Source organism: Schistocerca nitens, chromosome 11 (assembly GCF_023898315.1).
Source record: "Schistocerca nitens isolate TAMUIC-IGC-003100 chromosome 11, iqSchNite1.1, whole genome shotgun sequence".
NCBI lineage: Eukaryota > Metazoa > Arthropoda > Insecta > Orthoptera > Acrididae > Schistocerca > Schistocerca nitens.
In genome coordinates, this window is record NC_064624.1 from 55,233,868 (window position 1) to 55,261,702 (window position 27,835).

Here is a 27,835-nt window from a genome sequence, read left to right on the forward strand (position 1 = left end):
GATGTCCGTTATCAGGAGAAAGAAAACTGGCGTTCTACGGATCAGAGCGTGGAATGTCAGATCACTTAATCGGGCAGGTAGGTTAGAAAATTTAAAAAGGGAAATGGAGAGGTTAAAGTTAGATATAGTGGGAATTAGTGAAGTTCGGTGGCAGGAGGAACAAGACTTCTGGTCAGGTGACTACAGGGTTATAAACACAAAATCAATTAGGGGTAATGTAGGAGTAGGTTTAATAATGAATAAGAAAATAGGAATGCGGGTAAGCTACTACAAACAGCATACTGAACGCATTATTGTGGCCAAGATAGATACGAAGCCCACACCTACTACAGTAGGAGGAGGAGGAGGAGATTAGAGTTTAACGTCCCGTCGACAGCGAGGTCATTAGAGACGGAGCGCAAGCTCGACTAAGGGAAGGATGGGGAAGGAAATCGGCCGTGCCCTTTCAAAGGAACCATCCCGGCATTTGCCTGAAGCGATTTAGGGAAATAACGGAAAACCTAAATCAGGATGGCAGGAGACGGGATTGAACTGTCGTCACCCCGAATGCGAGTCCAGTGTGCTAACCACTGCGCCACCTCGCTCGGTGCCTACTACAGTAGTACAAGTTTATATGCCAATTAGCTCTGCAGATGGCGAAGAAATTGAAGAAATGTATGATGAAATAAAAGAAATTATTCAGATAGTGAAGGGTGACGAAAATTTAATAGTCATGGGTGACTGGAATTCGGTAGTAGGAAAAGGGAGAGAAGGAAACGTAGTAGGTGAATATGGATTGGGGCTAATAAATGAAAGAGGAAGCCGCCTGGTAGAATTTTGCACAGAGCACAACTTAATCATAGCTAACACTTGGTTTAAGAATCATGAAAGAAGGTTGTATACATGGAAGAACCCTGGAGATACTAAAAGGTATCAGATAGATTATACAGGGTGATTCAAAAAGAATACCACAACTTTAAAAATGTGTATTTAATGAAAGAAACATAAGATAACCTTTTGTTATACATCATTACAAAGAGTATTTAAAAAGGTTTTTTTTCACTCAAAAACAAGTTCAGAGATGTTCAATATGGCCCCCTCCAGACACTTGAGCAATATCAACCCGATACTCCAACTCGTTCCACACTCTCTGTAGCATATCAGGCGTAACAGTTTGGATAGCTGCTGTTATTTCTCGTTTCAAATCATCAATGGTGGCTGGGAGAGGTGGCCGAAACACCATATCCTTAACATACCCCCATAAGAAATAATCGCAGGGGGTAAGATCAGGGCTTCTTGGAGGCGTGCTACATTTTCATCACTCGTTCTCGGCCGTTCAGAACTTTTCCCTTTGCACAAACACCCATCCTCTGTAAACTGTTTATACCAACGTTTAATACACCACCTATCAGGAGGTTTAACACCATACTTCGTTCGAAATGCACGCTGAACAACTGTCGTCGATTCACTTCTGCCGTACTCAATAACACAAAAAGCTTTCTGTTGAGCGGTCGCCATCTTAGCATCAACTGACGCTGATGCCTAGTCAACAGCGCCTCAAGCGAACAAATGTACAACTAAATGAAACTTTATAGTTCCCTTAATTACCCGACAGATAGTGCTTAGCTCTGCCTTTTGTCGTTGCAGAGTTTTAAATTCCTAAAGTTGTGGTATTCTTTTTCAATCACCCTGTATAATGGTAAGACACAGATTTAGGAACCAGGTTTTAAATTGTAAGACATTTCCAGGGGCAGATGTGGACTCTGACCACAAACTATTGGTTATGACCTGTAGATTAAAACTGAAGAAACTGCAAAAAGGTGGGAACTTAAGGAGATGGGACCTGGATAAACTGAAAGAACCAGAGGTTGTACAGAGTTTCAGGGAGAGCATAAGGGAACAATTGACAGGAATGGGGGAAAGAAATACAGTAGAAGAAGAATGGGTAGCTTTGAGGGATGAAGTAGTGAAGGCAGCAGAGGAACAAGTAGGTAAAAAGACGAGGGCTAGTAGAAATCCTTGGGTAACAGAAGAAATATTGAATTTAATTGATGAAAGGAGAAAGTATAAAAATGCAGTAAATGAAGCAGGCAAAAAGGAATACAAACGTCTCAAAAATGAGATCGACATGAAGTCCAAAATGGCTAAGCAGGGATGGCTAGAGGACAAATGTAAGGATGTAGAGGCTTATCTCACTAGGGGCAAGATAGATACTGCCTACAGGAAAATTAAAGAGACCTTTGGAGATAAGAGAACCACTTGTATGAACATCAAGAGCTCAGATGCAAACCCAGTTCTAAGCAAAGAAGGGAAAGCAGAAAGGTGGAAGGAGTATATAGAGGGTCTATACAAGGGCGATGTGCTTGAGGGCAATATTATGGAAATGGAAGAGGATGTAGATGAAGATGAAATGGGAGATACGATACTGTGTGGAGAGTTTGACAGAGGACTGGAAGACCTGAGTCGAAACAAGGCCCCCGGAGTAGACAACATTCCATTGGAGCTACTGACGGCCTTGGGAGAGCCAGTCCTGATAAAACTCTACCATCTGGTGAGCAAGATGTATGAAACAGGCGAAATACCCTCAGACTTCAGGAAGAATATAATAACTCCAATCCCAAAGAAAGCAAGTGTTGGCAGATGTGAAAATTACCGAACTATCAGTTTAATAAGACACAGCTGCAAAATACTAACACGAATTCTTTACAGACGAATGGAAAAACTAGTAGAAGCCGACCTCGGGGAAAATCAGTTTGGATTCCGTAGAAATACTGGAACACGTGAGGCAATACTGACCTTACGACTTATCTTAGAAGAAAGAGGCAAACCTACGTTTCTAGCATTTGTAGACTAAGAGAAAGCTTTAGACAATGTTAACTGGAATACTCTCTTTCAAATTCTGAAGGTGGCAGGGGTAAAATACAGAGAGCGAAAGGCTATTTACAATTTGTACAGAAACCAAACGGCAGTTATAAGAGTCGAGGGGCATGAAAGGGAAGCAGTGGTTGGGAAAGGAGTGAGACAGGGTTGTAGCCTCTCCCCGATGTTATTCAACCTGTATATTGAGCAAGCAGTAAAGGAAACACAAGAAAAATTGGGAGTAGGTATTAAAATCCATGAAGAAGAAATAAAAACTTGAGGTTCACCGATGACATTGTAATTCTATCAGAGACAGCAAAGGACCTGGAAGAGCAGTTAAACGGAATGGATAGTGTCTTGAAAGGAGGATATAAGATGAACATCAACAAAAGCAAAACGAGGATAATGGAATGTAGTCGAATTAAGTCGGGTGATGCTGAGGGAATTAGATTAGGAAATGAGACACTTAAAGTAGTAAAGGAGTTCTGCTATTTGGGGAGCAAAGTAACTGATGATGGTCAAAGTAGAGAGGATATAAAATGTAGACTGGCAATGGCAAGGAAAGCATTTCTGAAGAAGAGAAATTTGTTAACATCGAGTATAGATTTAAGTGTCAGGAAGTTGTTTCTGAAAGTATTTGTATGGAGTGTAGCCATGTATGGAAGTGAAACATGGACGATAAATAGTTTGCACAAGAAGAGAATAGAAGCTTTCGAAATGTGGTGCTACAGAAGAATGCTGAAGATTAGATGGGTAGATCACATAACTAATGAGGAAGTATTGAATAGGATTGGGGAGAAGAGAAGTTTGTGGCACAACTTGACCAGAAGAAGGGATCGGTTGGTAGGACATGTTCTGAGGCATCAAGGGATCACCAATTTAGTATTGGAGGGCAGCGTGGAGGGTAAAAATGGTGGAGGGAGACCAAGAGATGAATACACTAAGCAGATTCAGAAGGATGTAGGTTGCAGTTAAGCACTGGGAGATGAAGACGCTTGCACAGGATAGAGTAGCATGGAGAGCTGCATCAAACCAGTCTCTGGACTGAAGAGCACAACAACAACAACAGTGACAATCTGTGAAAGTAAATACTGACTATGAACTATTAAACTTAATACAGGCAGTACTTGCACTAGTGCTACTGCTGCTGCCAATAATAGTAATAATAATGACAACAACAACAACAATAAAAATTTCCCACACATGTTTGAAATTCCCTGATATTCCCCAATTTCCCTGATTTCCAGAACCTGTGGAAACCCTTGTTGGTAACTGTCTCCTGACACTGGACATTTTATTCAGTTCTCTAATATAACACGGGATGGGGGGTGTATTGCATAGTCTGGTTCCTGCTACTGTTAGGACTCTGAGAAAGTGGCTGAATGATGGAATGGAAGAGAAAGAATTTCGCTCTAATGGGAACAGACGTTTCCCTTATGTTGTTCAGAAAAGAGCGTTAAGAATGAGGAGAGATACAGGGGAGAGTCTACATCGATAAGACAGTAGAGAAGACAAGAGGGTACGGAAATCTCTGCGCTTGTCTGCACACTGCCAGGGTAGTGTGCACACGTTTGTGAAATACAACCAAAAACTCAAACACCGCAGATATAATGAACACAGGCATTCATAACCAATTCAGGCACTGTGGGCTTTCCTGAAAAATTCCTTGCAGGATAACATCACTGCAATCAGTAATTGGAAGTACAACCATTTATACAAATTTTTTCAGGTCAAGAGGGAAGAGCTTTTTATATTTTTGTAGGGCATGCAGAGATGCTGATGCCTTGTTGAACATTATAGTTACATGCTCAGTCTAATTTAGATTTTCATCTATTATTACTGCTAGACTCTTCGCCGAGAGGGAGAAGTTGAAATTGGTCCCATTTAGGGTTAAAGATGGTAGGGGTTCCCGATAATTTAAGTTAATGGGCCTAGAATGACCAACCTGTACTCCTTGGGTTTTAGAAGGATTTAACTTGAGATCGATTTAACTTTAACCCTTTATCCTGTGCCCAATTTGGTGAAGCAGGCAGTCCAGTACCGAGATTCTTGATAGCTGTCTTCAGGTTTATTGATTTTGCACTTAGGTACAACTGGACATCGTCAGCATACATTTGGATTTGCAATAGGACAAAACTGATGACATGTTACTGACAGACAATGAAAAGAGTCTATAACTCTAATCCCAACCCTTGGGAACACTTGATACTATCGGCCTCCATAGTGATTTTAAGGTGCAGGACATGACACACTGCTGCTAAGATGTCAGGTTCGAGCAAAACCACTGCAGTGCACTTGGCGAGAAATGTAGGCTGCGAAGTTTGACAAGTAAAATATCTAAGTCCACCGTGTCAGTTGCTTTACTGAAGCCACCTCTCTAGCATCAATCGCAAGTTTCAGGTCATACGTTATCTTCGTCGAAGCAGAAGTTACGCTCCAATGTTTACAGAAATCTGATTGGTATTTGTCTACTAGGTTGTACATGGTTATGCAGTTTGTTATCTGTTGTGGACTATATATTCTAAGGAAGAATACAAATAGGTCTGTACTCAGAGGATTCTGTGGCAATGTCCTTTTTAGGTGGTGGCATAACTATTCCCCATCTCTCGGCCTCAGGGAAAACACGTGTGGTTAAGGAGTGTGACAGTAGGGAGTAGTGGGTCAATAATAAGCTTCATCATTTGGACTGTGATGCCATCATGTCCATTAGATGCTGATCTGTTGCGGATGATGGCTTTTTTGACAGTACTGCAAGTAACAGGTGTTAGAATTTTTCATGGCTACTGTTGTTTACCCACATGAACTCATCAGTGAGTCTCTCTTTGATTTGTGATTCAATTGTAATTGTAGGTAATGTGAAGTACCAGTTCAGTTCTTCAGTTGCAACAGCCAGATCAGCTGCAGCATGCCTATACAGGGGGTTCACAAAGATATGTAAATATTTTAATATGTTATTCTAAAAATAAAACTAAAGAAAAAAGTTCATTTAAATGTAGGTCCGCAAATGTTTAGTTATGGAGTTACGGCTAATGAAAGATTTTGTCTGAAATTTAGCGACTTCACTAATATGAAGCCATAGTAAAACTGTACGAGGTTAAAGTAAAGCACGATTTCCATTTATTTTGTTGTTATTTGTCTGGTGAAACGTGTCCCAGACGTGTATCTGCTGTAGCTTTCCAGAACATGCAGCGAAGCAATGATTATTATACAAGCAAACTGTTTACTTTCCATTAAGAATGTAGAAGACAAAATAATTGTAAATCATGCTTTACTTTAACCTCATACAGTTTTGTGGTGGCTTCATATTTGCAAAGTTACTAAATTTCAGGCAAAATCTTTTATTAGCCATAACTCCATAACCAAACATTTGCACATTATGTTTATATGAACTTTTTTCAGAAGTTTTGCTTCTAGAACAACATACTAAAATATTTGCATATCTTTGTGAATCCCCCTGTGTAACAGGAGCATGCAGGTTTTTCCATAGGACAGGCAATTTGTTTTTATTGTCAGTTAATGTACGGGCATGCCCGAGTTTTCCATGTCTCACAGCTTGACTGACTATGGTCCACTTACACTTGTAAGCAATACGATTTTCAGGCCTGGGGTGCAGTTTGTATGCCCAATATGCAGTGTCTCTGATATTCATGAGCTGTTTTAGTTCTTCAGTTAGCCAAGGTGAAGATTTCCTTCTTACTTTTCTGGTCTTTAGGGGAGCATACTTGTCACATAGTTGGGTAACTTTGTTAGCAGATCCATGATTTTTTTCATTTTTGTCTGAGAGGGAAATGGAAGATATCCCTCAAACTACTATTTGGACATCTGTTGCAAGATCCGATAAATTAATGCATTCAAAGTCTCAGTATGCAGTCATTTGGGGTTTCTTTCTGTGTCATTCTAGCAAGTGCAGCATAAAAATTATAACATGCACAGACATGCCACATGCATATATTTGATAGGTACAAATTACTCTGTTTGAGCATTTTGTTGCAAATATATCTATGAGAGTGTGATTACTGTTTGTATGATGGGTAGGAGCAAGCTGAAGTAATGAAAGGTTTGAAGCAGAAAGCACCACTTAAATTTCACACTGGAAGGACTATTTTTACAGAAAAGTTATGTTAATGTCACCAGCATTCTTCTATAGCATACTGTCTCAAAAGCTTCATTCTCCACTTGTTTGACCTGTATATTGTCCATGTTTCACTTCCACAAGGCGACATTGCAGACACATTCAGGAAAAAATTCCTAACACTTAAATCTATATTCGATGCTAACAATTTTCTCTTCTTCAGAAACATTTTTCTTGCCATTGTCAATCTACATTTTATATCCCTTGTAATTCGCCCATCAGTTATTTTGATGCCCAAGCACTACAACTCATCTACTACTTTCAGTGTCCTGTTTCTCAATTTAATTCTCTCCACACTGGCTGATTTAATGGCCATTACCACTGTTTGAATTTCATTAACATTCATCTTATAACCTCTTTTCATGACACTATCCATTCCATTCAACTGCTCTTCCAAGGCCTTTGCTGTCTCTGACAGAACTGCAATGTCACCAACAATCTCAAAGTTTTTTATTTCTTCTCCCTGAACTCTAATTTTCTTTCCGTGCTCGCAAAATTCTACCAGGCAACTTCCTCCTTCATTCCTCTTCTACAGTTCTCATTGTCCTATCTTTCCTTCTCATTCTTTTCCTGCTATCAAATGCCAGTCCTCTGTCACAATTAAATTTCCATCTCCCTTAACTGTTTCAATAATTTCTTTTACCTCATCGTACATTCTTTCAATCTCAGCACCAATCGTGGAGGTACAAGCCACATAAACTTGTACTAGTATCGTGAGTGTTGGCTTCTTGTCTATTTTGGCTACTATAGTGCATTCACTATGCTGTTCATAGTAGCTTAACCACATTCCTCTCTTGTTATTCATTATTAGACCTGCCCCTGTGTTACCCCTATCTGATTTTGTGTTGATGGAAATACAGAAGCATCTGATCCCACCCGTCTGCTTTGACCCATGACGTCACAAATATGGCGGAAACAACCATAAACCACGATTCCAATATGGCGCATATAAAGTTGTTACGTACACATTATGAGGACGAAAATACATTGAAAAACAAACACACACGTTCCACAAAAAGCCTAATGACACTAACGGAACAAGCGCGGGAAATACGGGGTTTTTGTGTGGGGACAAACTAAATATAAACAAATTTAGACACCCACCCCCATACAAAAGCACGCAAAACGACGAAAAACAACCGACATCACAAAACTCCCCAAATACCACTAAACACAATATCATCTGGAATCGGACACTTCCCTTGACCTATATAGCTCAACAGCAGCTCCCGATCCCGTAAATTAGGACCTAACACTTCCCTCAAAAACATCTCCCGATACCAATACCAATATTCACAGCCACACACTGGGATCGAACACTTCCCTTGGCCTGTTATCCTTATGACATCTCCACATACAGCTGTCTCTGATCCGAGACGCCGGAACTTTAAGTAAGCCTCATTTCTTCACGACATACTGAACACTTCACGACTTCATCCAAAAATCCGAATAGTTGAAGAAATTTTATGAGAGACAACACACTGTCCCCTATCATAGTGGACAACCAAAAACTGTTGACCCTGTCAGTCATATCCATACCTACCAAAGACATAAAAAAAGCAATTTACCAAAATTCACACACAACGCCACACTCGCAAACTAAACCAAAAACATCACCTAACACACCACCAGAGAGCACCACCGATCGCATCAAAACGACACCTACAAACACGCCACTCTCACAAACTAAATTCCGCGCCGTCATGACGTCACACACCACAACAGCCTTACGTCACGGGTCAAAGCCGACGGGTGGGATCGGACGCTTCGGTCGACCCGTGTTGATAACTCTGCACTGACCTGACCCGAAGTCCTGCTCTTACTGCCACCGCACTTCACAACTCCCACAACACGTTACCTAGTTTCAACCTATCCATCTCCCTTTTAAAATTCTATAGTCAACGTGTCCAATGGAGGGATCTAAAACTCCACACTCTAACCCATAGAGCACCATTTTTATTTCTTTTGATAACTACATGCTCCCAAGTTGACCCCATTGAGAGGTACAAATGAGGAACTATTTTACTCATTCAGTTGAATTGCATGTCCCCGGGAAATTTAACAGCAGTAGTTTCCCTCGCTTTCAGCCGTCTGCAGTATCAACAAAGCAAAGCCACGATGCTTAAGATTACAGATCAGTCAGTCGTCCAGACTGATATCCTTGCAACTATTCAAAAAGGCTGCTGCCACTCTTCAGGAACCACAGATTAGTTTGGCAACTCTACAGATAACCCTACACTGTGACTGTACCTACGGTATAGCTACCTATATCATCGAGTCACGCAAGATGCCCCAATGTCTGAAAAGTTTATGGTTCATGAGGTGGGGGACTGACAATGTAGAGAAACTGAACGAAAAAATTCAGGAACTACACTCGACAACAAACTAACGTAGAACTCTCATACTGAACACACAACTGTTATGTTATCAAGAGTGATATACCTACCAAAGCGGCTGATGGCCTGTGTAACTTTGAAATATGCAAGAAAAGAATATTTTTGTCTTTTTTCAATCTGTGTTAAAAATATTCGTACAATTATTCTTTCAAGCACACATCATGTTTCATTAATCCCATCACAGGGGAGAGTTTTCAGGGATGTGGAATGAATCAAGTTATATAATAACAGCCAAAATCAGCCACTGCTACCTACTGCGGTAATCTACGAGGTGTTACACAAGATATCCGTGAACTTCATTGCATTACGACATTTCGCCACTAAATGTCTCAAGGTACATATATTAGGTACTGTGACATAAAGTTGCATCATCTTTGGCTCGTGCAGTTGAGAGTTGTCGTGGTGCATGTCAGGATACGTTTCAGTGCTGCGAGTTGTGGAATGTATAAAATAAAGGAGTAATGCATTTGCATCAAATTCTGTTTCAAATTAAAGAAAACTGCAGCAGGTGAAACCCACCACCAGAGGCATTTGGTGAGAGTGCACCGAGTCAAGCAAGAATATTTAAGTGGTTCATGTTCTTCAAGGAAAGCCAAGAATCTGTGGAAGATGACAAACATTCTGGTCGACCGTTAGCATGCACATCAGAAATGATCACAAAAGTCCGGAATGCGATTCACAAAGACCAAAGGCAGAAAATTCATAATGTTTGTAACAGACTTCGGCTGTTGTATGGCACATCTCAACGAATCTGGTCAGACTGTCAACAAGCAGTTTTACTGCTAGGTTTTGAGACAACTGAGGGAATTCAGCACAAATGGCCAGGGATTTGGAGGGGGGGTGAAAAAAAAAAAAGTGGTTGGTGAACCATGAAAACGCACCCGCACACACTTCGCTAGTTGTGGAGGAACTTCTGGCTAAAAACACCACAGCAACAGTCCCTCACCCTTCCTAATTGCCAGACCTTATCCCGTGCAACTTCTACCAGTTCCCAGGATGAAAATCACATTAAAAGGGCGACGTTTTTACTTAACTGTAGACATCCAGGTGGAATCGCAGTGGGTCCTAAACAGACTTCACCCTACCGACTTACAGGAGTGCTTCCAAAAATGTGAACAACATTGGAATTAAAACTTCCTGGAAGATTAAAACTGTGTGCCAAGCCGAGACTCGAACTCGGGACCTTTGCCTTTCGCGGGCAAGTGCTCTACCACTGAGCTACCGAAGCACCACTCACGCCCGGTCCTCACAGCTCTACTTCTGCCAGTATCTCGTCTCCTCCTCTGTACTAATCTGCTCAAACTGATATTTATAATTACCTCTACATCACTCTATATATGTATATTAGGCCTGCAACAGCTACACTATACCACTCAGATACTGTTTTCATCTACTACCTCAGGCAAGTAAGTGTTCAGGGGGAAAAGCAAAAAGTAAATGATATTCTTGTAATTCAGAAGGAAGCAATCACATTATAGGTACGGGAAGATAACAGAACACAAAGCAAGCCTTTGTTCATTAAATATATCATCAGCATCATCTTCAACAGCTTCCAGCCCCAAGCTGGGTGTGTTTGGGACAGAAGCCTATCCATCTAATCCTGTTTCCCCACCAACTTTCTGTGTTCCCTCTGGTCCAGTCCTCGGCTCTTCTTTCAGCACACTCCTCAAAATCTTTCAACCATTTATCCCTCGGTCTTCCTCTCGGTCGTTTCCTTTGCATCTCCATTCCACGTATCTGCTCGGGAATCCTCTCTCGTTTTCCTTTCTCTTTGAGTGCCCGTACCATCTTAGCCTTGGTGTTTCTATCCTGCTCTGCAAGGCTTCCAGTTTGCTGTGTCTCTTACCCTTTCATTCCTCATCCTGTCTCTCCTTCTTACTCCTAGCCTACTTCTCAGGCACTTCATTTCACATGCTTGTAATCTGCTTACATCTCTTTTCTTCATTACACGTGTTTCAGATGCATATGTCAATAGTGGGATGTAGTAACTTTTCTATGTGACTTCTTTACCTTTTTGTGGGATGTCTTTATTCCAAACCAGGCTCCTAACACTTCGCAGGAATTCTTCTGCTCGTCTGTACTTAAGCGTCCAAGGCTTTTCCTTGTGCATTGCTGTCGGTAACAGTTCCCACAATCAATAATGGGATGTCAGTACAATGAATTCATAATCTCCTTTGCTATGTAAATGAAGTTAGATGATTTTTTTTTCTTTTGTACCAATTTAATATGTACTATTAGCTCTCAACCTAAGCTCAACCTCGGAAATCTTAACGTATTCAGAAAAAGGAAGTCAAATATAAGTGACAATCAAAATTATAATTTTCATTACTGCTCCTTTCACTCACAGTAATTTAAGCTGTGCTATTACTTGCTAATCTGACCACAACATTAAAGATCATTACTAATTCGTAAAAAAAAAAGTCAGCCAAATATTTGTCAGAAGCAAAATTACAAATATTAATGCTGCTCGTTTCACTCTCAGAAATTTAAATTGTACATCCCACCCTAACTACAACAGGGGAAATCAAGACTTATTCGGAAAAAAAAAAAAAAACAGCCAATTTATTTGTGACAATGAAGATCACAAGATAGAGTGATTCTCACTGGCTACCACATACTGTCACCTGATTGGCTTCAATCAACAATACCGAATTGGCACCAGAAACAAAGAGCAAAATAGCCACCAACACCACAAGTGCACTTCAGCCTTTTCTAATAATGTACCACCATTTATTTACGAAACTGTTGTTCTGTACATGTACATGGACGGAAATACATAAATTTTAAAAATACTGAGATTTCCTTCTGTGTACAAATACGGAACAACAATTTTGTTAGTAACAAACAATATAGTAGCAGAAAAAATGCAGATGTCCACTATACAGTTAGCCTTCTGCCACCAAGCAGTGTGTCAGCAGTGCACAAGTAGCAGCAAGTGGCTTATTTAGAGTTCATATAAGTGTAGCAGTCAAGTTGAAAATTTGTTTGAGTGTTCTTAGCGCACTTGTTTAGTTAAATCCATCAAATCATTGTGTAGTTTCATAATTAGGAGGGGCAGATTTGCATTTTAATATCTGTGATGTGTAAAGTCGCGTAGTCGTCTGTCATTTGTTTATTTCTTTCAAATAGTCTTTGTACGTTATTGACAGTACAGTTAGCCTTCTGCCGCCGAGCAGTGTGTCAGCAGTGCGCAAGTAACAGCATTACTGCATTTACTAGGCAGTCGTCTATTTTAATAACCGTTTAAATTTTGTGTCAAATTGTTTGCGCTCTCTGTAGATTAGTTCAGACATTCTTTGCACAACAGTATTTAGCACGGATAGGGACTGCGACTGCTGTGTTCGGGTGCGGGCTGAGTTGGCATCCCTTCACTTCCAGCTTCGGGCAGTGTCGGCTTCGGTCACACAGCTTGAGGCTGTTGCCAATGGGCATCACTGTGGGGGTCCGGACAGGGGTTTGCCGGGGACTGCCAGTTCGTCCCACGCATCCCCCGATTGGACTACGGCTGTGGCTGCTCGGGATACTGCCCACATTGAGGCTGACCCCTCACCCGTGGTAGAGTGGGAGGTCATCTCGAGGTGTGGCAGGGGGCGAAAGACATTCCGGAGGGCTGAACGGAAGGCCTCTCCAGTTTGTGTGACGAACCGGTTTCAGGCTCTGTCTCCGGCCTATACTGATCTTCGGCCGGACACGGCTGCTTGTCCTGTTCCAGAGGTTGCCCCTCAGTCTGCAAGATCCGGGCGGTCGCAGAGGGTGGACTTACTGGTAGTTGGGAGCTCCAACGTCAGGCGCATAATGGGGCCCCTTAGGGATATGGCTCCAAGGGAGGGGAAGAAAACCAACGTGCACTCCGTGAGCATACTGGGGGGAGTCATTCCAGATGTGGAAAGGGTCCTTCTGGATGCCATGAATGGTACAGGGTGCACCCATCTGCAGGTGGTTGCTCATGTCGGTACCAATGATGTGTGTCGCTATGGATCTGAGGAAATCCTCTCTGGCTTCCGGCGGCTATCTGATTTGGTGAAGACTGCCAATCTCGCTAGTGGGATGAAAGCAGAGCTCACCATCTGCAGCATCGTCGACAGGACTGACTACGGACCTTTGGTACAGAGCCGAGTGGGGGGTTTGAATCAGAGGCTGAGACGGTTCTGCGACCGTGTGGGCTGCAGATTCCTCGACTTCGGCCATAGGGTGGTGGGGTTTCGGGTTCCGCTGGATAGGTCAGGAGTCCACTACACACAGCAGGCGGCTACATGGGTAGCAGGGGTTGTGTGGCGTGGACTGGGCAGTTTTTTTTAGGTTAGATGGCCTCAGGCAAGTACAGAAATGGCAACAGCCTCAAAGGGTGCAGGGCAAAGTCAGGACATGCAGGGACAAAGCAGCAATCGGTATTGTAATTGTAAACTGTCGAAGCTGCGTTGGTAAAGTACCGGAACTTCAAGCGCTGATAGAAAGCACCGAAGCTGAAATCGCTATAGGTACGGAAAGCTGGCTGAATCCAGAGATAAATTCTGCCAAAATTTTTACAAAGGCACAGACGGTGTTTAGAAAGGATAGATTGCATGCAACCGGTGGTGGCGTGTTTGTCGCTGTTAGTAGTAGTTTATCCTGTAGTGAAGTAGAAGTGGATAGTTCCTGTGAATTATTGTGGGTGGAGGTTACACTCAACAACCGAACTAAGTTAATAATTGGCTCCTTTTACCGACCTCCTGACTCAGCAGCATTAGTGGCAGAACAACTGAGGGAAAATCTGGAATACATTTCACATAAATTTCCTCAGCATGTTGCAGTCTTAGGTGGAGATTTCAATTTACCAGATACAGACTGGGACACTCAGATGTTTAGGACTGGTGGTAGGAACAGAGCATCGAGTGACATTATACTGAGTGCACTATCCGAAAATTACCTTGAGCAATTAAACAGAGAACCGACTCATGGAGATAACATCTTGGACCTCCTGATAACAAACAGACCCGAACTTTTCGACTCTGTAAACGCAGAACAGAGAATCAGTGACCATAAGGCCGTTTCAGCATCCCTGAATATGGAAGCAAATAGGAATATAAAAAAAGGGAGGAAGGTTTATCTGTTTATCAAGAGTAATAGGAGGCAGATTTCAGACTACCTAACACATCAAAACAAAAATTTCTGTTCCGACACTGACAATGTTGAGTGTTTATGAAAAAGTTCAAGGCAATCGTAAAATGCGTTTTAGACAGATACGTGCCGAGTAAAACTGTGAGGGACGGGAAAAACCCACCATGGTTCAACAACAACAAAGTTAGAAAACTACTGCAAAAGCAGAGAGAGCTTCACTGCAAATTTAAACGCAGCCAAAACCTCTCAGACAAACAGAAGCTAAACGATGTCAAACTTAGCGTAAGGAGGGCTATGCATGAAGCGTTCAGTGAATTCTAAAGTTAAATTCTATGTAGCGACTTGACAGAAAATCCTAGGAAGTTCTGGTCTTATGTTAAGTCAGCAAGTGGATGGAAACAGCATATCCAGACACTCTGGGATGATAATGGCATTGAAACAGAGGATGACGTGTGTAAAACTGAAACACTAAAAACTTTGTTCCAAAGCTGTTTCACAGAGGAAGACCGCACTGCAGTTCCTTCTCTAAATCCTCGCACAAACGAAAAAGTGGCTGACATCGAAGTAAGTGTCCAAGGAATAGAAAAGCAACTGAAATCACTCAACAGAGGAAAGTCCGCTGGACCTGATACCAATTTGATCCTACACAGAGTACGCGAAAGAACTTGCCCCCCCTTCTAACAGCTGTGTACTCAAGTCTCTAGACTCTAGAGGAACGGAAGGTTCCAAATGATTGGAAAAGAGCACAGGCAGTTCCAGTTTTCAAGAAGGGTCGTCGAGCAGATGTGCAACACTATAGGTCTATATCTCTGACATCGATCTGTTGTAGAATTTTAGAACATGTTTTTTGCTCGTGTATCATGTCGTTTCTGGAAACCCAGAATCTACTCTGAAGGAATCAACTTAGATTCCGGAAACAGCGATCGTGTGAGACCCAACTCACTTTATTTGTTCACGAGACCCAGAAAATATTAAATACAGGCTCCCAGGTAGATGGCATTTACCTTGACTTCCGGAAGGCGTTCGATACAGTTCTGCACTGTCGCCTGATAAAGTAAGAGCCTATGGAATATCAGAACAGCTGTGTGGCTGGAATGAAGAGTTTTTAGCAAACAGAACACAACATGTTGTTCTCAATGGAGAGACGTCTACAGACGTTAAAGTAACCTCTAGCGTGCCACAAGGGAGTGTTATGGGACCATTGTTTTTCACTATATATATATATATATATATATATATATATATATATATATATATATATATATATATAAAAATGACCTAGTAGACAGTGTCGGAAGTTCCGTGTGGGTTTTCGCGGATGGTGCTGTAGTATATAGAGAAGTTGCAGCATTAGAAAATTGCAGTAAAATGCAGGAAGAGCTGCAGCAGATAGGCACTTGGTGCAGGGAGTGGCAACTGACCCTTAACATAGATAAATGTAATGTACTGCGAATACATAGAAAGAAGGATCCTTTATTGTATGATTATATGATAACGGAACAAACACTGGTAGCAGTTACTTCTGTAAAATATCTGGGAGTATGCGTACGGAACGATTTGAAGTGGAATGATCATATAAAATTAATTGTTAGTAAGGCGGGTGCCAGGTTGGGATTCATTGGGAGAGTCCTTGGAAAATGTAGTCCATCAACAAAGGAGGTGCTTACAAAACACTCGTTCGACCTATACTTGAGTATTGCTCATCAGTGTGGGATCCGTACCAGGTCGGGTTGACAGATGAGATGGAGAAGATCCAAAGAAGAGCAGCGCGTTTCATCACAGAGATGTTTAGCAAACTAAAGTGGCAGACTCTGCAAGAGAGGCACTCTGCATCACGATGTAGCTTGGTGTCCAGGTTTCGAGAGGGTGCGATTCTGGATGAGGTATCGAATATATTGCTTCCCCCTACTTATACCTCCCGAGGAGATCACGAATGTAAAATTAGAGAGATTCGAGCGCGCATGGAGGCTTTCCGGCACTTGTTCTTCCCGCGAACCATATGCGACTGGAAGAGGAAAGGGAGGTAATTACAGTGGCACGTGAAGTGCCCTCCACCACACACTGTTGTGTGGCTTCCGGAGTATAAATGTAGATTTAGATATATGACATGAAGTACATACCAACCAGAAAATCATTTTTTTATTGGCCCATGAGACAGCTTCCAAGCTGTTATATATAATGGCTATGGAAATTCATGTTGTATTGCTCAATATGCAATTGTATAAATACACTTCAGTTAAACATTTTGTAGACAGGCTAAATTTAGTTAAACAATACAAAGTGATTCTATACACACACAAACCCTTAAGAATGGTAAAATGTAAGCTGTTTAACTATAATTAAATTAAGAGATCGTTTGCATCACTATTTATAAATTCATCTACAGTGTGGAAAGCTCTTTTTTCAGATAGTATTCCACAGCTTCTGAACTTATTAGTTTTAAATGCCTTGTCCCACTGGGTTGTTGCTTAAAGAGAGATTTTCATATATGAAGAAAGTAGTTTTGTAAGTCTAGTCCAGGGAATATTCAAAGAGTTCCTATTCCTAGTTCCACAAGAGTCAATATTTAATCGACTATCATGTTTACCCCTATTGTTCATGGTGTGCATAAAGATGCAACACGTGTATCGACTTGTGACAGTCATAATTTTGTTCTATATGAAACACATTTTGCATTAGTGTATGCTCTTAACCATACATATAACGAATAGCTTTTTTCTGCCAAAGAAAGACACCATAACAGTTGCATGTGTGGGAAAAGGCGAAACAGACAAGGATTATCTGTTTAGCACTAACATAGGATTTTAATTTCCTGAGTAGGTACAACACACAGTACAGTTTTGTTGCACAAATTAGCCGTGTTTGTGTTCCAATTCAGTTTGGTTTTGAGGTGGATACCCAGTAATTTGACAAGCTTTTGCCATGGCAGTCATTATCCCTCAAGAACATTATACTCTCAATTTTAACTATTGTTTACTTTTAATTCACTTGCCCAAAACCAGCAAGATGCCTTCTCCATCATACATTACTATTTCCACATTTGTGTCATTGTTGTTGTTGTAGTCTTCAGTCCTGAGACTGGTTTGATGCAGCTCTCCATGCTACTCTATCCTGTGCAAGCTTCTTCATCTCCCAGTACCTACTGCAACCTACATCCTTCTGAATCTGCTTAGTGTATTGATCTCTTGGTCTCCCTCTACGATTTTTACCCTCCACGCTGCCCTCCAATGCTAAATTTGTGATCCCTTGATGCCTCAAAACATGTCCTACCAACCGATCCCTTCTTCTAGTCAAGTTGTGCCACAAACTTCTCTTCTCCCCAATCCTATTCAATACCTCCTCATTAGTTACGTGATCTACCCACCTTATCTTCAGCATTCTTCTGTAGCACCACATTTCGAAAGCTTCTATTCTCTTCTTGTCCAAACTGGTTATCGTCCATGTTTCACTTCCATACATGGCTACACTCCATACAAATACTTTCAGAAACGACTTCCTGACACTTAAATCTATACTCGATGTTAACAAATTTCTCTTCTTCAGAAACGATTTCCTTGCCATTGTCAGTCTACATTTTATATCCTCTCTACTTCGACCATCATCAGTTATTTTACTCCCTAAATAGCAAAACTCCTTTACTACTTTAAGTGTCTCACTTCCTAATCTAATCCCCTCAGCGTCACCCGATTTAATTAGACTACATTCCATTATCCTCGTTTTGCTTTTGTTGATGTTCATCTTATATCCTCCTTTCAAGACACTGTCCATTCCGTTCAACTGCTCTTCCAAGTCCTTTGCTGTCTCTGACAGAATTACAATGTCATCGGCGAACCTCAAAGTATGGGAAGCGATAAATGTGGTATCTCATCTGCATCCATTACCACTTCAAAAGGTAGCAGCTTAGACAGATCATTAAAAAAACTGTTCGAACAATAATCCCTGAGGCACTCCTCCTATAACATATAGAAAACCTGACTTTTTCGTTGGACTCTGTCAGGATCATTTTTTCCCACTGGACAGGTATCCATATCGGGCCTGATTTAAGAGGCAACTCATGAGAAAAATCATTTAGCTGCTTTCTAATTACCACTTCAATTATTTTAGATAATAATGGAACTAACTGTGATGGGTCTACATTCTGGTGATGCCCATCTCCCTTTTTAGGCATAAGTATAGTTACCATCAACTTCAAACAGCCGAGGAAAGGCACTTTTCTAAAATATGCAGTTTACAGGGCAGCACAGCAGATGGCTTATTTTTTTTTCCATACTCTTTTTACATAAAAGTTGGAAAGGTTGTAATTGTCCCCACCCTTTCAGTTGCTGAGCTTTGGCATGACATCTACCATACCATTAGGGAAAACATATTTCCATTAAAACTCCCTATTACTGTGGTTCATCACTTCAAATTCTGCACCCAGTGTGGTACCTAGGCTGATTCACTGTCATTATTGGCTACTGTCTCATTATGTACAGCACATTTCTCTTAAAAGTATCCCCCTCCCCCCCCCCCCACACACACACACATGTATGCGTATGTGTTATAGTCATCTCTGTAAAATAGTGTATGAAAATAATATGAAGACCTGAATATAAAACTGCGGATAAATATAAATTATGCTATGAATCATATGCTTTTGTATATCTGTTAGTTAACAAGTATCTAATAACTTAAGTCTTACATATACACCTAGAAATAAATGTATACAACACTACATCGGCTAAGTATTTTAAGTCATTTGAGCAAGTTGACATGGCATATATGACAAATGCACAGACTGTACATAACTTAGAGAAATGGGAATAAATAAAGGCCACTCAATCAAAACAAAGTAACCAGTATACTAGCAGAACCTGTAACCTCTAGTTTTCCACAAAACTTATTATCAAAAAGTAACCAGCAGTAGCCACGTTAACATAGTAATCTAAAGTGTAAGTGGGTCCCTATAACAAAGGTTCTAAACAAACCCTAAGGATGCCAGTCAAACTGTTTATGAAAAAGCAGCACCACTTCCTATGATCTAGTTCATTTTATACATTGTAAGAATTCCTTTATCTGCCAAATGTGATCATAACTAAGTAATTGTGTATTTATGTACGATTTAATATTAATAATTAAAAATATGTTGGCTATACTGATAAAATCTATGCATGTTCTTATGTTAAATGAGTCATAAACAATCTGAAACTGAAGATTGCTCTACATGACAAATGCATATATGAAAGAATAATGCATGTGAGGTGCAAATGTTTTAGCGAGTCTTCCGTTTGATGTCAGTTTGGCGGCGTAAAATTTAGCTAAGCAGCTCCTCAATTACCATCACAAAACTTCTCAAATCTGGAAGCTTTGTCGGCTCTTAATAGGCTGCTTAAATTTACGCTAAGTTCTGGAGGATTAAATAGTACATTATCTTACCAGTTACCTTTTAATTTACTCGACATGTGGTATTATTACTATTAAATACAATCATTTACTACCCAAAAAAGCAAGGGAAAATTTCGATCTAATTAAAATTAGCATATTGCATGTATACAAAGCATGACATCAGTAACAGACAACCTATCTAGAACTATATCGGTATTCATACTAGCTGATATTGAAGACAAATTTTTGTATGTATGTGTATTGGAGGGCGCATGTGTGCTGGAGTCATTAAGTCGAAGATAAAACTGTTGAAAAGAGTGTCACAAATAACATTGCGTCAAATTAATTTTGTCAGTAACCACAGACGTCAACAATTGCATCTTTTACTATTCCTCTTTACGTTTAAGAAACACTAGCTGACACTAGAAAAATTTAAATCTACGTGAATAAATAGTTCCGCACGACTGAAATATCTGTAATCAAATTATATGATTAAAATACAAAACAGGATATTCCGTAACTCTCGATGTTCACGTTACGTAGCTACGCGATGTTAACATGTCAGCTGTGCTGCGTAAGCAGTAAAGACGCTGCAAGTTGCCAAGGCATCTGTCAATACGTAAGACGTCCTCCTCCATCTTTACTTCCAATTATTAAGACAGAACACAAATTCTTCTGACTGCCAGTTAACGAAGACTACCAATTCTGGCGTAATTACACTTTCTCCTGACATATCTTACCTCAGTGACGTTACTATTTTCTGACGAATGTTTTTCCTTTCCATTCGAATCCATTTTCCTTAAGAAATACTACTTGTAAACACTACGGTACTTGATAAGAAACAATCAAACTTTCGTGAGCAGAATCAAAGATCCTTACAGATGATATTGATCGGAGGAGCTGCACTACAAGAGCAAGCGAAGTACTTTAATTATATAAAAAAGAAATTTAAATTATGCGGTGAAGGAAGGTCGAACAAAGCATTTGAAAATATGCATATTCAAATTAAAGCTAAACAAGAAATACGATCGTAAAGTATCAGTGTTATGGAAATACTGTATGCATATGACAATTGTTGGGATGCTGCATAGAGTGTAATCAGAAGACAGAATGTTTCCCACTTCAAGCAGGAGAACTATCTAAAATTTCGACGAGCTGTTCCACTTGCGTTTGCACGTTTCAATAGAGAACGAATACAGCATTTTTTGGTGCTTTTAACTGTGTGTTATTAGAGTGAATGTCGTTCATATGCAAATATCTTTAAGAACAAAATGAAAAATAAAGCATTGTTACGTAACCAGAGGTTGGATTGTTTCAGAGGATTGGTAGAGTACTCATGCATTTAGTGTGGTGGGTCTAGGAACTTGCACGGACTAAAAATGTAGGCGGTTTCGAAACATCGCAACCTAGCCTCTGTTATTACAAGAACCTCTTTAAACTTACAATTACACAACTTTAAGTTCGTTTTTGCAGCAATGTCAGCATGTACCATCAATAAGTGCGAGGCCATCTGGCGTTCTGTTCGATAGGAAAGTTTGATGGAACCAACTGCCGTTGCATTTGTATTTGTATGTCCGATATTTTCGAGCGATTACTTCCAAACCAAATAATTTGCGGACAAACATTTATATCTAGTTAAGAAATAATATTAACAACTGTAAACACAGTCTGGTTTTGATGCATATTCTAGCTGTTCCACACATTCGTTTTACAACATAAGTGTACCATATCAACAAATTAAACAGGTATTTTAGAGTTACCGGAGTTAATTGCTCTGAATATTTCTCGTAATTATCGAATTCAACAGTTGATACATTGAAGAGTTTTATGCCATTACTGAAAGACTATCAACGGCTTTGGAGAATAGGTAGCTTCAGATGCCTGTATATTGTTGTTATGACACTGTATAATAACTAACTGTAGTGCTTCTTACTGATTTTCACCCATATAACTGAGGCGGATGTCTAGTGACAAGACTGACATTCCTCGCGAAAACTTATAATTCTGGAGTGGTCCAGTTATTCAGTGACATTAGCACTGGTATTGGTCAAAGGTCTGTACTCAGCCCTAGTAGAGACAGCACAGAAGGCAGTTGGAGATGCCAACAAGTGCTCCGCACTAAACACAAATTATTATTTAATAAATTGCATCCAAATAGCCATATACAGTTACTTTGCTTCACATTTTACATTTACAATTTTTGCATATTCATTTATAGATTTCACTCCTTTACTGTATGTGATATCATTCACAGGCTTTGTTACACAGTTCTCACACACGTTGTGGTTGGGTCATTATAATTTTTGTTTTTGCAAATTTAATGATGAAAGCCATGAATAGACAATGTAGTTACGACATGTCGCAGTTTGAAGTTCGGTGCTGTCTATGAGCGGCTTGTCATTGCTTTGGTGCCATAGAACTCTGGCCATACAAACAAAGACTCATATTATGCAATTGTGAACCAGGAATAACTACGTGTTAGCAGCAGAAGTAGACATTAATTGTAATTAAATGGTAATATGTTTAAGACTTTTTTTTTTTTTTTTTTTTTTATTCAACATCCATGAGAACCATTTCACTTGTGATCTCTGGAAAATACATTAGACCACTTGCTTTTGTTTGTAAATACAAATACAAATGTTTTATTCCACATTTAAGCATATTTACATAAATACTTATTGTATATTCTTATTTTTCTTATATGTTTGACATTCTGGAGGAGCTCCACACAATGGACCTATCACAAAGAAAAGCAATCTAATCTGATCTAAAAGCTAAATGAAAAATAACTTGTAGAATTCCTTGGTAGCCTGCTGGATAACAAGTTAAAATGGAGTCAAAACACAGATAAGCTAATCAAGAAGTTCAGAGTGGGCTTATTTTGCACATATTCTCCCCTTTTTTCCCTTCTCCCCCTTTTGTCCCTTCTCTTGTGAGCAGAAGCGAGCTGTAACAAAACTGCATAAAATAAACAATATCTGTACATCTTGCAGAAGCCACCATAAAGATCCCAGAATTATTACACTGACTTCCCAATGTGTTCACTCCTGTATATAGTGGAATGTTTGCTACAAGTTGTTGACTTTGACCAGTGACATAGGAAACATACAATAAATGTAAAATACACTATAATGTGATGTTATTGGCGATTTTTTTGAAACAGGATGTGCTAGAGATCAGTTGGTTACCACAGCTGGGTTCTTTTAGTATCTCATAAGTTGGCTTCGCCAACTCAAACCAAACCTATCTTCAAAAGTAACCTATACCTTGGGCTAAGCTACAGATCAACCTGTGACCACAACCAGTTTTCCCCCCCCCCCCATACCCATAGGCTATGGCAACTAGAAACAAAACTGGGAACATACACATGAACAAGTGGCATAACAACTGTCAACATTACCTCACTGGCCAAAACCAACAACTCATCCTGTATGTTACAACCGACAGAGTATTGGCATAAGTTTAAGTGAGAGCTTAACAATGAAGAATAAACGAAAGTACGCATTTTTATCCTAATGATACAAATAAGAACAATAAATTCGCATTTCCTCCATCATAATTTAATTATGTGGACTCTGACCACAATCTATTGGTTAGGAACTGTAGATTAAAACTGAAGAAACTGCAAAAAGGTGGGAACTTAAGGAGATGGGACCTGGATACACTGAAAGAACCAGAGGTTGTACAGAGTTTCAGGGAGAGCATAAGGGAACAATAGACAGGAATGGGGGAAAGAAATACAGTAGAAGAAGAATGGGTAGCTTTGAGGGATGAAGTAGTGAAGGCAGCAGAGGATCAAGTAGGTAAAAAGACGAAGGCTAGTAGAAATCCTTGGGTAACAGAAGAAATATTGAATTTAATTGATGAAAGGAGAAAATATAAAAATGCAGTAAATGAAGCAGGCAAAAAGGAATACAAACGTCTCAAAAATGAGATCGACAGGAAGTGCAAAATGGCTAAGCAGGGATGGCTAGAGGATAAATGTAAGGATGTAGAGGCTTATCTCACCAGGGGTAAGATAGATACTGCCTACAGGAAAATTAAAGAGACTTGGAGAAAAGAGAACCACTTGTATGAATATCAACAGCTCAGATGGAAACCCAGTTCTAAGCAAAGAAGGGAAAGCAGAAAGGTCGGAGGAGTATATAGATGGTCTATACAAGGGCGATGTACTTAAGGACAATATTATGGAAATGGAAGAGGATGTAGATGAAGATGAAATGGGAGATACAATACTGCGTGAAGAGTTTGACGGAGCACTGAAAGACCTGAGTCGAAACAAGGCCCCGGGAGTAGACAACATTCCATTAGAACTACTGACGGCCTTGGGAGAGCCAGTCCCGACAAAACTCTACCATCTGGTGAGCAAGATGTACGAGACAGGCGAAATACCCTCAGACTTCAAGAAGAACATAATAATTCCAATCCCAAAGAAAGCAGGTGTTGACAGATGTGAGAATTACCGAATTAATAAGTCACGGCTGCAAAATACTAACGCGAATTTTTTACAGACAAATTGAAAAACTGATAGAAGCTGGCCTCGGGGAAGATCAGTTTGGATTCCGTAGAAATGTTGGAAGACGTGAGGCAATACTGACCCTACGGCTTATCTTAGAAGCCAGATTAAGGAAAGGCAAACTTACGTTTCTAGCATTTGTAGACTTAGAGAAAGCTTTAGACAATGTTAACTGGAATACTCTCTTTCAAATTCTGAAGGTGGCAGGGGTAAAATATAGGGAGCGAAAGGCTATTTACAATTTGTATAGAAACCAAATGGCAGTTATAAGAGTCGAGGGGCATGAAAGGGAAGCAGTGGTTGGGAAGGGAGTGAGACAGGGTTGTAGCCTCTCCCCGATGTTATTCAATCTGTATATTGAGCAAGCAGTGAAGGAAACAAAAGAAAAATTCGGAGTAGGTATTAAAATCCATGGAGAAGAAATAAAAACTTTGAGGTTCGCCGATGACATTGTAATTCTGTCAGAGACATCAAAGGACTTGGAAGAGCAGTTGAACGGAATGGATAGTGTCTTGAAAGGAGGGTTTTATATGAACATCAACAAAAGCAAAACGAGGATAATGGAATGTAGTCGAATTAAGTCGGGTGATGCTGAGGGAATTACATTAGAAAATGAGACACTTAAAGTAGTAAAGGAGTTTTGGTATTTCGGGAGCAAAATAACTGATGATGGTCGAAGTAGAGAGGATATAAAATGTAGACTAACAATGGCAAGGAAAGTGTTTCTGAAAAAGAAAACTTTGTTAACATCGAGTATAGGTTTAAATGTCAGGAAGTCGTTTCTGAAACTATTTGTATGGAGTGTAGCCATGTATGGAAGTGAAACGTGGGCGATAAATAGTTTGGACAAGAAGAGAATAAAAGTTTTCGAAATGTGGTGCTACAGAAGAATGCTGAAGATTAGATGGGTAGATCACATAACTAATGATGAAGTATTGAATAGAATTGGGGAGAAGAGGAGTTTGTGGCACAACATGACTAGAAGAAGGGATCGGTTGGTAGGACACGTTCTGAGGCATCAAGAGATAACCAATTTAGTACTGGAGGGCAGCGTGGAGGGTAAAAATCGTAGAGGGAGACCAAGAGATGATTACACTAAGCAGATTCGGAAGGATGTAGGCTGCAGTAGGTACTGGGAGATGAAGAAGCTTGCACAGGATAGAGTAGCATGGAGAGCTGCATCAAACCAGTCTCAGGACTGAAGACCACAACAACAACAATTTAATTATAATATAATGTACCCTTCATGACATGAGTAAAAGTATCACTTTTTTCCTTTAAGAGTGTTATTTTACTGAAGTGGTTTCCTCTGTTCTTACACTAAGGGATGCCTTGTAACCGTGAAAATTCATTTATTTTATAAAATCTTTGACCTATAAGGAATGTTTTTAGCAGCTTTTTGAGTACTTGCACATTATTATTTTCCTTTTTTATATCAATGGAAAGCACACTGTGTACATTTGTAGTTGATCCAGTAAATCCCTTGAGAGTTTCAAGGCCTCGGTGCAAGTTTTTCTCCTATCTTGCGTCATGGTTGTGAATGTAATAATTTGTCTGAAAGAATTCATTGTTGTTACCGACAAATGACATACGTATTATATCCAAAAATATATATCTAATGAGTAGAAGGAGTTGCCATTAAGAAATTCTTTTAATTTCCTTTAAAATGCTATATGGCTATCTGTCAGACTTCTGATGCTGTTAGGTAAGTGACCAAAGACTTTTGTGGCAGCATAATTTACCCCCTTCTGAGCCAAGTTAGATTTAACCTTGAGTAGTGAAGATCATCCTTTCTCCTAGTGTTGTAGCCACGTACACTGCTATTACTTTTGAATTCATTCGGATTGTTAGTAATAAATTTCATAAGAGAATATATATATCGTGAGGCTACAGTGAAGATTTCTAGCTCTTTAAATAAGTGTCTGCTGGATGATCTTGGATGAGCTCCAGCAATTATTCTGATTACACGCTTTTGTGCAATGAACACTCTTTTACTCAGTGATGAGTTACCCTAGAATTTGATGCCATACGAAAGCAGAGAATGAAAATAGGTGTGGTAAGCTAATTTACTCAGATGTATATCACCAAAATTTGCAATGACCCTAATAGCATAAGTAGCTGAACGCGAACGTTTCAGCAGATCCTCAGTGTGTTTTTTCCAGTTCAACCCCTCATTAATGCATACACCCAGAAATTTTGAATATTCTACCTCAGCTACCGATTTATGATTGAAGTCTATTTATTAATGGAGTCATTCCATTTACTGTGTGGAACTGTATATACTGTGTTTTGTCAAAGTTTAATGAGAGCCCATTTGCAGAGAACCACTTAATGATTTTCTGAAAAACATCATTTACAATTTCACCAGTTAATTCTTGTCTCTCAGGTGTGATAGCTATACTTGTATCATTGGCAAAAAATACCAGCTTTGCATCTTCATGAAATTAGAATGGCAAGTCATTAATATATATTAAGAACAGCAGAGGACCCAGAGGGTGTCGGGGGATGCAAGAAAATAGTGCAATCATTATTGTAATGCAAAAATGGAACAATTTATCTGATGTCCAAAATGGGCACGATCATTGGCTTCTGGACCAAGGATGGAAGCATTTCCAAAATGTCTAAGTTTGTAAAATGCTGCTGTGGTTAAAATATACCACGTGTGGCAAAGTGGTGCTCCCCAAATGGGCACCGAGCAACTGTGATACACTACGTACCGTAATGATGGCATGAATAGTGGCTGCAGAGGTGTGTGTGGATGAATAGACAGGCAGCTGTAGAACAACTGACCACTCAAATGAACTGAGGAGCTACTGACACTGTCTCCTCTATGATCGTATGGCAAACATTGCTGTGCCTGTGACTCTGCAGCAGGCACCTGGTTCACGCATCCGAGTTGACTGCTGTTTGTCAGCTACAGGGGCTGCAATTTGCATGCCAATAGTGCAACCAGACACCCACTGAGTGGCAACAGGTGGTGTTTCCAGATCAATCATGTTTTATGCTCCATCAAATACACTCCTGGAAATGGAAAAAAGAACACATTGACACCGGTGTGTCAGACCCACCATACTTGCTCCGGACACTGCGAGAGGGCTGTACAAGCAATGATCACACGCACGGCACAGCGGACACACCAGGAACCGCGGTGTTGGCCGTCGAATGGCGCTAGCTGCGCAGCATTTGTGCACCGCCGCCGTCAGTGTCAGCCAGTTTGCCGTGGCATACGGAGCTCCATCGCAGTCTTTAACACTGGTAGCATGCCGCGACAGCGTGGACGTGAACCGTATGTGCAGTTGACGGACTTTGAGCGAGGGCGTATAGTGGGCATGCGGGAGGCCGGGTGGACGTACCGCCGAATTGCTCAACACGTGGGGCGTGAGGTCTCCACAGTACATCGATGTTGTCGCCAGTGGTCGGCGGAAGGTGCACGTGCCCGTCGACCTGGGACCGGACCGCAGCGACGCACGGATGCACGCCAAGACCGTAGGA

The 27,835-nt window shown here is 40.4% G+C and overlaps 1 protein-coding gene across 1 annotated transcript in view; it reads right to left on the reverse strand.

Annotated features, from left to right (window-relative positions):
* The window catches only part of LOC126213201 (zinc finger protein 721-like), a 174,268-nt gene extending 153,566 nt beyond the window's left edge, over nucleotides 1-20,702 (reverse strand). The window contains exon 1 of the mRNA XM_049940833.1: nucleotides 20,568-20,702. Coding sequence (XP_049796790.1) covers nucleotides 20,568-20,621 — 54 coding nt within the window. The 5' untranslated portion in view covers nucleotides 20,622-20,702. The remainder of the gene's footprint in view (nucleotides 1-20,567) is intronic.
* Nucleotides 20,703-27,835: the final 7,133 nt, after the last annotated feature.